General features: G+C 39.5%; 1 protein-coding gene across 1 annotated transcript in view; it reads left to right on the top strand.

Annotated features, from left to right (window-relative positions):
* LOC127926053 (tumor protein p53-inducible protein 11-like) overlaps positions 1-13,084 on the top strand; it is a 51,860-nt gene that overhangs the window by 18,244 nt on the left and 20,532 nt on the right. Inside the window, exon 3 of the mRNA XM_052511326.1 lies at positions 7,549-7,597. Within this exon, the coding sequence (XP_052367286.1) occupies positions 7,549-7,597 (49 nt within the window). The remainder of the gene's footprint in view (positions 1-7,548; positions 7,598-13,084) is intronic.

The following is a 13,084-nucleotide window of genomic DNA, read 5'->3' as shown; positions in this document are numbered from 1 at the left end:
TGGTTTAGTCTAAGGTAATGAAGTGTATAGTGGTATGGTCTAATGAAGTGGTATAGTCTAAGGTAATGAAGTGGTATAGTGGTATAGTCTAAGGTAATGAAGTGGTATAGTGGTATAGTCTAAGGTAATGAAGTGGTATAGTCTAAGGTAATGAAGTGGTATAGTGGTATAGTCTAAGGTAATGAAGTGGTATAGTGGTTTAGTCTAAGGTAATGAAGTGTATAGTGGTATGGTCTAAGGTAATGAAGTGGTATAGTCTAAGGTAATGAAGTGGTATAGTGGTATAGTCTAAGGTAATGAAGTGGTATAGTCTAAGGTAATGAAGTGGTATAGTGGTATAGTCTAAGGTAATGAAGTGGTATAGTGGTATAGTCTAAGGTAATGAAGTGGTATAGTCTAAGGTAATGAAGTGTATAGTGGTATAGTCTAAGGTAATGAAGTGTATAGTCTAAGGTAATGAAGTGGTATAGTCTAAGGTAATATAGTGGTATAGTCTAAGGTAATGAAGTGGTATAGTCTAAGGTAATGAAGTGGTATAGTCTAAGGTAATATAGTGGTATAGTGGTATAGTCTAATGAAGGTAAAAGTGGAATAGTGGTATAGTCTAAGGTAATATAGTGGTATAGTGGTATAGTCTAAGGTAATGAAGTGGTATAGTCTAAGGTATAGTCTATAGGTAATGAAGTGGTATAGTGGTATAGTCTAAGGTAATGAAGTGGTATAGTGGTATAGTCTAAGGTAATGAAGTGGTATAGTGGTATAGTCTAAGGTAATGATGTGGTATAGTCTAAGGTAATGAAGTGGTATAGTCTAAGGTAATGAAGTGGTATATTCTAAGGTAATGATGTGTATAGTGGTATATTCTAAGGTAATGAAGTGGTATAGTGGTATAGTCTAAAGTAATGAAGTGGTATAGTGGTTTAGTCTAAGGTAATGAAGTGGCTTAGTCTAAGGTAATGAAGTGGTATAGTGGTTTAGTCTAAGGTAATGAAGTGTATAGTGGTATGGTCTAATGAAGTGGTATAGTCTAAGGTAATGAAGTGGTATAGTGGTATAGTCTAAGGTAATGAAGTGGTATAGTCTAAGGTAATGATGTGGTATAGTCTAAGGTAATGAAGTGGTATAGTGGTATAGTCTAAGGTAATGAAGTGGTATAGTCTAAGGTAATGAAGTGGTATAGTGGTATAGTCTAAGGTAATGAAGTGGTATAGTGGTTTAGTCTAAGGTAATGAAGTGTATAGTGGTATGGTCTAAGGTAATGAAGTGGTATAGTCTAAGGTAATGAAGTGGTATAGTGGTATAGTCTAAGGTAATGAAGTGGTATAGTCTAAGGTAATGAAGTGGTATAGTGGTATAGTCTAAGGTAATGAAGTGGTATAGTCTAAGGTAATGATGTGGTATAGTGGTATAGTCTAAGGTAATGAAGTGGTATAGTGGTATAGTCTAAGGTAATGAAGTGGTATAGTGGTATAGTCTAAGGTAATGAAGTGGTATAGTCTAAGGTAATGATGTGTATAGTGGTATATTCTAAGGTAATGAAGTGGTATAGTCTAAGGTAATGAAGTGGTATAGTCTAAGGTAATGAAGTGGTATAGTCTAAGGTAATGAAGTGGTATAGTGGTATAGTCTAAGGTAATGAAGTGGTATAGTCTAAGGTAATGTTGTGGTATAGTGGTATAGTCTAAGGTAATGAAGTGGTATAGTGGTATAGTCTAAGGTATTGAAGTGGTATAGTGGTATAGTCTAAGGTAATGAAGTGGTATAGTCTAAGGTAATGAAGTGGTATAGTGGTTTAGTCTAAGGTAATGAAGTGGTATAGTCTAAGGTAATGAAGTGGTATAGTGGTTTAGTCTAAGGTAATGAAGTGGTATAGTCTAAGGTAATGAAGTGGTATAGTGGTATAGTCTAAGGTAATGACGTGGTATAGTCTAAGGTAATGAAGTGGTATAGTGGTATAGTCTAAGGTAATGAAGTGGTATAGTCTAAGGTAATGAAGTGGTTTGGTCTAAGGTAATGAAGTGGTATGGTCTAAGGTAATGAAGTGGTATAGTCTAAGGTAATGAAGTGGTATAGTCTAAGGTAATGAAGTGGTATAGTGGTTTAGTCTAAGGTAATGAAGTGGTATAGTGGTTTAGTCTAAGGTAATGAAGTGGTATAGTGGTATAGTCTAAGGGGCGGCAGGGTAGCCTAGTGGTTAGAGCGTTGGACTAGTAACCGGAAGGTTGCAAGTTCAAACCCCCGAGCTGACAAGGTGCAAATCTGTCGTTCTGCCCCTGAAAAGGCAGTTAACCCACTGTTCCCAGGCCGTCATTGAAAATAAGAATTTGTTCTTAACTGACTTGCCTGGTTAAATAAAGGTAAAAATAATATAAAAAAATTCAGAGTTCAATTTTCGCAGCACTTATTTTTCACATGAAAAGTCGTCAAGCAATGAAGTGGCCACGATGAATCTGACTGTAGGCTGAAATACAGTGCACGTTTCCAGGCTACAGCGCCATCTATTGGAGGATGTTTGTATATCATGGAATGAGTCATTTTAGGCCAAAATCTTAACTCAAATATAATCATATTTAATACATTTTACATAATGTCTCGCCGGCCGTACCCCCCACTAAGGTAATGGAAAGTGTACACATCAAAGCGTGAGTGATGGAGAAGCAGGACATGAAAAGAAAATGAATGTCCATTGACTCCAGGCCCAATGCCACCCTATTCCATATATAGTGCACTACTTCAGACCTGGACCCAAAGGGACTATGTAGGGTATAGGATTCCATTTGGGACGCGGCCAGTGTTTACTGTTCTCAGCTGCCAGACATAAAAAGGTGTCGTGATCTTTACAGAAGATTCATTATACAGACAGGTTGCAGACATTAGATTTACTCTCTCATTTAGTTCCTTCTCACCATCTGTGTCCCAAATCATTCTCTACTACCAGTAGGCCCTTTCATATGGTTGTTGTAGTGTGAAGAGAATAGGATCTTTATAAAACCATCAACAGAATATAGGATCCTCATACAACCATCAATAGAATATAGGATCTTTATAGAACCACCAACAGAATATAGGATCCTTATAGAACCATCAACAGAATATAGGATCCTCATACAACCATCAATAGAATATAGGATCTTTATAGAACCATCAACAGAATATAGAATCCTTATAGAACCATCAACAGAATATGGAATCCTTATAGAACCATCAACAGAATATAGAATCCTTATAGAACCATCAACAGAATATAGAATCCTTATAGAACCATCAACAGAATATAGAATCCTTATAGAACCATCAATATAATATAGGATCCTTATAAAACCATCAACAGAATATAGAATCTGTATAAAACCATCAACAGAATATAGAATCCTTATAGAACCATCAAATCAAATGTATTTATATAGCCCTTCGTACATCAGCTGATATCTCAAAGTGCTGTACAGAAACCCAGCCTAAAACCCCAAATAGCAAGCAATGCAGGTGTTGAAGCACGGTGGCTAGGAAAAACTCCCTAGAAAGGCCAAAACCTAGGACGAAACCTAGAGAGGAACCAGGCTATGAGGGGTGGCAAGGCCTCTTCTGGCTGTGCCGGGTGGAGATTATAACAGAACATGGCCAAGATGTTCAAATGTTCATAAATGACCAGCATGGTCCAATAATAATAAGGCAGAACAGTTGAAACTGGAGCAGCAGCACGGCCAGGTGGACTGGGGACAGCAAGGAGTCATCATGCCAGGTAGACCTGAGGCATGCTCTGGATAAGAGCGTCTAGACTTAAATGTAAATGTAATGGTCTAGGGCTCAGGTCCTCCGAGAGAGAGAAAGAAAGAGAGAATTAGAGAGCATACTTAAATTCACACAGCACACCGGATAAGACAGGAGAAGTACTCCAGATATAACAAACTATCCCTAGCCCCCGACACATAAACTACTGCAGCATAAATACTGGAGGCTGAGACATGAGGGGTCAGGAGACACTGGGCCCCATCCGATGATACCCCGGACAGGACCAAACAGGAAGGATATAACCCCACCCACTTTGCCAAAGCACAGCCCCCACACCACTAGAGGGATATCTCCAACCACCAATTAACCACCCTAAGACAAGGCCGAGTATAGCCCACAAAGATCTCCGCCACGGCACAACCCAGAATATAGGCTCACCCAGACAGGATGACCACAACAGTGAATCAACCCACTCAGGTGACGCACCCCCTGCAGGGACGGCATGAGAGAGCCCCAGTAAGCCAGTGACTCAGCCCCTGTAATAGGGTTAGAGGCAGAGAATCCCAGTGGAAAGAGGGGAACCGGCCAGGCAGAGACAGCAAGGGCTGTTCGTTGCTCCAGAGCCTTTCCATTCACCTTCCCACTCCTGGGCCAGACTACACTCAATCATATGACCCACTGATAAGATGAGTCTTCAGTAAAGACTTAAAGGTTGAGACCGAGTTTGCGTCTCTGACATGGGTAGGCAGACCGTTCCATAAAAATGGAGCTCTATAGGAGAAAGCCCTGCCTCCAGCTGTTTGCTTAGAAATTCTAGGGACAATTAGGAGGCCTGCGTCTTGTGACCGTAGCGTACGTGTAGGTATGTACGGCAGGACCAAATCAGAGAGATAGGTAGGAGCAAGCCCATGTAATGCTTTGTAGGTTAGCAGTAAAACCTTGAAATCAGCCCTTGCTTTGACAGGAAGCCAGTGTAGAGAGGCTAGCACTGGAGTAATATGATCAAATTTTTTGGTTCTAGTCAGGATTCTAGCAGCCGTATTTAGCACTAACTGAAGTTTATTTAGTGCTTTATCCGGGTAGCCGGAAAGTAGAGCATTGCAGTAGTCTAACCTAGAAGTGACAAAAGCATGGATTAATTTTTCTGAGTGCAGTGCAGTGGGCAGCTGGGAGGAGGTGCTCTTGTTCTCCATGGACTTCAGTGTCCCAGAACTTTTTGGAGTTGGAGCTACAGGATGCAAACTTCTGCCTGAAGAAGCTGGCCTTAGCTTTCCTGACTGACTGCGTGTATTGGTTCCTGACTTCCCTGAACAGTTGCATATCGTGGGGACTATTCGATGCTATTGCAGTCCGCCACAGGATGTTTTTGTGCTGGTTGAGGGCAGTCAGGTCTGGAGTGAACCAAGGGCTATATCTGTTCTTAGTTCTACATTTTTGAACGGAGCATGCTTATCTAAAATGGTTTACTTTTAAAGAATGACCAGGCATCCTCAACTGACGGGATGGGGTCAATGTCCTTCCAGGATACCCGGGCCAGGTCGATTAGAAAGGCCTGCTCACAGAAGTGTTTTAGGGAGCGTTTGACAGTGATGAGGGGTGGTCGTTTGACTGCGGCTCCGTAGCGGATACCAGGATCTCAGTGATCGCTGAGATCCTGGTTGAAGCATGCTCTGGTGTATTTGGAGGGCCAGTTGGTCAGGATGACGTCTATGAGGGTGCCCTTGTTTACAGATTTAGGGCTGTACCTGGTGGGTTCCTTGATGATTTGTGTGAGATTGAGGGCATCTAGCTTAGATTGTAGGACTGCCGGGGTGTTAAGCATATCCCAGTTTAGGTCACCTAACAGAACAAACTCTGAAGCTAGATGGGGGCGATAATTCACAAATGGTGTCAGGGCACAGCTGGGAGCTGAGGGGGTCGGTAAGGCGGCAACAGTGAGAGACTTATTTCTAGAGAGTAATTTTCGAGATTAGTAGTTCCCTGTTTGGGTATGGACCTGGAAAGTATGACATTACTTTGCAGGCTATCTCTGCAGTAGACTGCAACTCCTCCCCTTTGGCAGTTCTATCTTGACGGAAGATGTTATAGTTGGGTATGGAAATCTCTGAATTTTGGTGGCCTTCCTGAGCCAGGATTCAGACACGGCAATGACATCAGGGTTAGCAGAGTGTGCTAAAGCAGTGAGTAAAACAAACTTAGGGAGGAGGCTTCTGATGTTGACATGCATGAAACCAAGGCTTTTCAATCACAGAAGTCAACAAATGAGGGTGCCTGGGGACATGCAGGGCCTGGGTTTACCTCCACATCACCCGCGGAACAGAGAAGGAGTAGTATGAGGGTGCGGCTAAAGGCTATCAAAACTGGTCGCCTAGAGCGTTGGGGACAGAGAATAAGAGGAGCAGGTTTCTGGGCATGGTAGAATATATTCAGGGCATAATGCGCAGACAGGGGGTATGGTGGGGTGCGGGTACAGCGGAGGTAAGCCCAGGCACTGGGTGATGATGAGAGAGCTTGTATCTCTGGACATGCTGGTTGTAATGGGTGAGGTCACCGCATGTGTGGGAGGTGGGACAAAGGAGGTATCAGGGGTATGAAGAGTGGAACTAGGGGCTCCATTGTAAACTAAAACAATGATAACTAACCTGAACAACAGTATACAAGGCATATTGACATTTGAGAGAGACATACAGTAATCACAGGTGTTGAATTGGGAGAGCTAGCTAAAACAGTAGCTAAAACAGTAGGTGAGACAACAACAGCTAATCAGCTAGCACAACAACAGCAGATAAAATGACGTTGGCTAGGCAGGGAGGGTCGGATTAACTACACACAGAGCCTGAGTGCGGCTGGGGCCGACAGATAAAACATAAACAAGCAGAATGGAGTACCGTGATTAATGGACAGTCTAGCATGCATCAGCTATGTAGCCAAGTGATCAGTATAGAATCCTTATAGAACCATCAACAGAATATAGAATCCGTATAGAACCATCAGACAGAATATAGAATCCTTATAGAACCATCAACAGAATATAGAATCCGTATAGAACCATCAGACAGAATATAGAATCCGTATAGAACCATCAACAGAATATAGAATCCGTATAGAACCATCAACAGAATATAGAATCCGTATAGAACCATCAGACAGAATATAGAATCCTTATAGAACCATCAACAGAATATAGAATCTGTATAGAACCATCAGACAGAATATAGAATCCATATAGAACCATCAGACAGAATATAGAATCCTTATAGAACCATCAACAGAATATAGAATCCGTATAGAACCATCAGACAGAATATAGAATCCTTATAGAACCATCAACAGAATATAGAATCCTTATAGAACCATCAACAGAATATAGAATCCGTATAGAACCATCAACGGAATATAGAATCCGTATAGAACCATCAACAGAATATAGAATCCGTATAGAACCATCAACAGAATATAGAATCCTTATTGAACCATCAACAGAATATAGAATCCTTATAGAACCATCAACAGAATATAGGATCCTCATAAAACCATCAACAGAATATAGAATCCGTATAGAACCATCAACAGACAGAATATTCAGCAGTTACTTCATGTTACCTATTTGATATGATAGTTGTACTGTAGGAGAATACAGGAGGAAATACAGGCTGCTGGATCAGTCTCTCTGTCTGCGTCCTGAATGGCCCAACGGATCCCATTGTTCTCTGAGCTCTGTCTAGTGTGTTTCTGATGATAAATATCTGTGTTTATTCCTCTCCTGTGTTTCTGATCAATACAATGTATTTATTTATTTCTTCTGTGTTTTCTTTCTAGGATATGGATTCTCATGTCTGCTGTTCTGTTCACAACCATAGCCTTAATAGTAAGTAGTGTACATTAGTCAACTGGACTAAACCATAGCCTTAATAGTAAGTAGTGTACATTAGTCAACTGGACTAAACCATAGCCTTAATAGTAAGTAGTGTACATTAGTCAACTGGACTAAACCATAGCCTTAATAGTAAGTAGTGTACATTAGTCAACTGGACTAAACCATAGCCTTAATAGTAAGTAGTGTACATTAGTCAACTGGACTAAACCATAGCCTAAGTAGTGTACATTAGTCAACTGGACTAAACCATAGCCTTAATAGTAAGTAGTGCACATTAGTCAACTGGACTAAACCATAGCCTAAGTAGTGTACATTAGTCAACTGGACTAAACCATAGCCTTAATAGTAAGTAGTGTACATTAGTCAACTGGACTAAACCATAGCCTTACTGGTAAGTAGTGTACACTAGTCAACTGGACTAAACCATAGCCTTAGTAGTAAGTAGTGTACATTAGTCAACTGGACTAAACCATAGCCTTAGTAGTAAGTAGTGTACACTAGTCAACTGGACTAAACCATAGCCTTAATAGTAAGTAGTGTACACTAGTCAACTGGACTAAACCATAGCCTTAATAGTAAGTAGTGTACATTAGTCAACTGGACTAAACCATAGCCTTAATAGTGTACATTAGTCAACTGGACTAAACCATAGCCTTAATAGTAAGTAGTGTACACTAGTCAACTGGACTAAACCATAGCCTTAATAGTAAGTAGTGTACATTAGTTAACTGGACTAAACCATAGCCTTAGTAGTGTACATTAGTTAACTGGACTAAACCATAGCCTTAATAGTAAGTAGTGTACATTAGTTAACTGGACTAAACCATAGCCTTAATAGTAAGTAGTGTACATTAGTTAACTGGACTAAACCATAGCCTTAGTAGTGTACACTAGTCAACTGGACTAAACCATAGCCTTAGTAGTAAGTAGTGTACACTGGTCAACTGGACTAAACCATAGCCTAAGTAGTGTACATTAGTCAACTGGACTAAACCATAGCCTAAGTAGTGTACATTAGTCAACTGGACTAAACCATAGCCTTAATAGTAAGTAGTGTACACTAGTCAACAGGACTAAACCATAGCCTTAATAGTAAGTAGTGTACACTAGTCAACTGGACTAAACCATAGCCTTAGTAGTGTACACTAGTCAACTGGACTAAACCATAGCCTTAATAGTAAGTAGTGTACATTAGTTAACTGGACTAAACCATAGCCTTAGTAGTGTACACTAGTCAACTGGACTAAACCATAGCCTTAATAGTAAGTAGTGTACATTAGTCAACTGGACTAAACCATAGCCTTAATAGTAAGTAGTGTACATTAGTCAACTGGACTAAACCATAGCCTTAGTCGTGTACATTAGTCAACTGGACTAAACCATAGCCTTAGTAGTGTACACTAGTCAACTGGACTAAACCATAGCCTTAGTAGTGCACATTAGTCAACTGGACTAAACCATAGCCTTAATAGTAAGTAGTGTACACTAGTCACCTGGACTAAACCATAGCCTTAATAGTAAGTAGTGTACATTAGTCAACTGGTCTAAACCATAGCCTTAGTAGTGTACATTAGTCAACTGGACTAAACCATAGCCTTAATAGTAAGTAGTGTACACTAGTCAACTGGACTAAACCATAGCCTTAATAGTAAGTAGTGTACACTAGTCAACTGGACTAAACCATAGCCTTAATAGTAAGTAGTGTACATTAGTCAACTGGACTAAACCAAAGCCTTAGTAGTGTACACTAGTCAACTGGACTAAACCATAGCCTTAATAGTAAGTAGTGAGATTTAGATGCACTATTGTAAAGTGGCTGTTCCACTGGATGTCATAAGGTGAATGCACCAATTTGTAAGTCGCTCTGGATAAGAGCTTCTGCTAAATGACTTAAATGTAAATGTAGTGTACACTAGTCAACTGGACTAAACCATAGCCTTAATAGTAAGTAGTGTACATTAGTTAACTGGACTAAACCATAGCCTTAATAGTAAGTAGTGTACATTAGTCAACTGGACTAAACCATAGCCTTACTGGTAAGTAGTGTACACTAGTCAACTGGACTAAACCATAGCCTTAATAGTAGTAAGTGTACATTAGTCAACTGGACTAAACCATAGCCTTAGTAGTAAGTAGTGTACACTAGTCAACTGGACTAAACCATAGCCTTAATAGTAAGTAGTGTACACTAGTCAACTGGACTAAACCATAGCCTTAATAGTAAGTAGTGTACACTAGTCAACTGGACTAAACCATAGCCTTAGTAGTGTACATTAGTCAACTGGACTAAACCATAGCCTTAATAGTGTACATTAGTCAACTGGACTAAACCATAGCCTTAATAGTAAGTAGTGTACACTAGTCAACTGGACTAAACCATAGCCTTAATAGTAAGTAGTGTACATTAGTCAACTGGACTAAACCATAGCCTTAGTAGTGTACATTAGTCAACTGGACTAAACCATAGCCTTAATAGTAAGTAGTGTACACTAGTCAACTGGACTAAACCATAGCCTTAGTAGTGTACATTAGTTAACTGGACTAAACCATAGCCTTAATAGTAAGTAGTGTACACTAGTCACCTGGACTAAACCATAGCCTTAATAGTAAGTAGTGTACATTAGTCAACTGGTCTAAACCATAGCCTTAGTAGTGTACATTAGTCAACAGGACTAAACCATAGCCTTAATAGTAAGTAGTGTACACTAGTCAACTGGACTAAACCATAGCCTTAATAGTAAGTAGTGTACACTAGTCAACTGGACTAAACCATAGCCTTAATAGTAAGTAGTGTACATTAGTCAACTGGACTAAACCAAAGCCTTAGTAGTGTACACTAGTCAACTGGACTAAACCATAGCCTTAATAGTAAGTAGTGAGATTTAGATGCACTATTGTAAAGTGGCTGTTCCACTGGATGTCATAAGGTGAATGCACCAATTTGTAAGTCGCTCTGGATAAGAGCGTCTGCTAAATGACTTAAATGTAAATGTAGTGTACACTAGTCAACTGGACTAAACCATAGCCTTAATAGTAAGTAGTGTACATTAGTTAACTGGACTAAACCATAGCCTTAATAGTAAGTAGTGTACATTAGTCAACTGGACTAAACCATAGCCTTACTGGTAAGTAGTGTACACTAGTCAACTGGACTAAACCATAGCCTTAGTAGTAAGTAGTGTACATTAGTCAACTGGACTAAACCATAGCCTTAGTAGTAAGTAGTGTACACTAGTCAACTGGACTAAACCATAGCCTTAATAGTAAGTAGTGTACACTAGTCAACTGGACTAAACCATAGCCTTAGTAGTGTACATTAGTCAACTGGACTAAACCATAGCCTTAATAGTGTACATTAGTCAACTGGACTAAACCATAGCCTTAATAGTAAGTAGTGTACACTAGTCAACTGGACTAAACCATAGCCTTAATAGTAAGTAGTGTACATTAGTCAACTGGACTAAACCATAGCCTTAGTAGTGTACATTAGTCAACTGGACTAAACCATAGCCTTAATAGTAAGTAGTGTACACTAGTCAACTGGACTAAACCATAGCCTTAGTAGTGTACATTAGTTAACTGGACTAAACCATAGCCTTAATAGTAAGTAGTGTACATTAGTTAACTGGACTAAACCATAGCCTTAATAGTAAGTAGTGTACATTAGTTAACTGGACTAAACCATAGCCTTAGTAGTGTACACTAGTCAACTGGACTAAACCATAGCCTTAGTAGTAAGTAGTGTACACTGTCAACTGGACTAAACCATAGCCTAAGTAGTGTACATTAGTCAACTGGACTAAACCATAGCCTTAAGTAGTGTACATTAGTCAACTGGACTAAACCATAGCCTTAATAGTAAGTAGTGTACACTAGTCAACTGGACTAAACCATAGCCTTAATAGTAAGTAGTGTACACTAGTCAACTGGACTAAACCATAGCCTTAGTAGTGTACACTAGTCAACTGGACTAAACCATAGCCTTAATAGTAAGTAGTGTACATTAGTTAACTGGACTAAACCATAGCCTTAGTAGTGTACACCAGTCAACTGGACTAAACCATAGCCTTAATAGTAAGTAGTGTACATTAGTCAACTGGACTAAACCATAGCCTTAATAGTAAGTAGTGTACATTAGTCAACTGGACTAAACCATAGCCTTAGTCGTGTACATTAGTCAACTGGACTAAACCATAGCCTTAGTAGTGTACACTAGTCAACTGGACTAAACCATAGCCTTAATAGTAAGTAGTGTACACTAGTCACCTGGACTAAACCATAGCCTTAATAGTAAGTAGTGTACATTAGTCAACTGGTCTAAACCATAGCCTTAGTAGTGTACATTAGTCAACTGGACTAAACCATAGCCTTAATAGTAAGTAGTGTACACTAGTCAACTGGACTAAACCATAGCCTTAATAGTAAGTAGTGTACACTAGTCAACTGGACTAAACCATAGCCTTAATAGTAAGTAGTGTACATTAGTCAACTGGACTAAACCAAAGCCTTAGTAGTTTACACTAGTCAACTGGACTAAACCATAGCCTTAATAGTAAATAGTGTACATTAGTAAAGTGGCTGTTCCACTGGATGTCTGAAACCAATTTGTAAACCCTCTGGATAAGAGCGTCTGCTAAATGACTTAAATGTAAATGTAGTGTACACTAGTCAACTGGACTAAACCATAGCCTTAATAGTAAGTAGTGTACATTAGTTAACTGGACTAAACCATAGCCATAGTAGTGTACACTAGTCAACTGGACTAAACCATAGCCTTAGTAGTGTACATTAGTCAACTGGACTAAACCATAGCCTTAATAGTAAGTAGTGTACACTAGTCAACTGGACTAAACCATAGCCTTAATAGTAAGTAGTGTACACTAGTCAACTGGACTAAACCATAGCCTTAATAGTAAGTAGTGTACACTAGTCAACTGGACTAAACCATAGCCTTAATAGTAAGTAGTGTACACTAGTCAACTGGACTAAACCATAGCCTTAATAGTAAGTAGTGTACACTAGTCAACTGGACTAAACCATAGCCTTAATAGTAAGTAGTGTACATTAGTCAACTGGACTAAACCATAGCCTTAGTAGTGTACACTAGTCAACTGGACTAAACCATAGCCTTAATAGTAAGTAGTGTACATTAGTCAACTGGACTAAACCATAGCCTTAATAGTAAGTAGTGTACACTAGTCAACTGGACTAAACCATAGCCTTAATAGTAAGTAGTGTACACTAGTCAACTGGACTAAACCATAGCCTTAATAGTAAGTAGTGTACATTAGTCAACTGGACTAAACCATAGCCTTAATAGTAAGTACACTAGTCAACTGGACTAAACCATAGCCTTAATAGTAAGTAGTGTACACTAGTCAACTGGACTAAACCATAGCCTTAATAGTAAGTAGTGTACATTAGTCAACTGGACTAAACCATAGCCTTAATAGTAAGTAGTGTACACTAGTCAACTGG

The sequence above is a fragment of the Oncorhynchus keta genome, unplaced genomic scaffold (assembly GCF_023373465.1).
Source record: "Oncorhynchus keta strain PuntledgeMale-10-30-2019 unplaced genomic scaffold, Oket_V2 Un_contig_6655_pilon_pilon, whole genome shotgun sequence".
In the NCBI taxonomy this organism is placed as follows: Eukaryota; Metazoa; Chordata; class Actinopteri; order Salmoniformes; family Salmonidae; genus Oncorhynchus; species Oncorhynchus keta.
The sequence above is the reverse complement of the archived record's forward strand: the minus strand, read 5'-3'. Positions and strand labels throughout refer to the sequence as shown.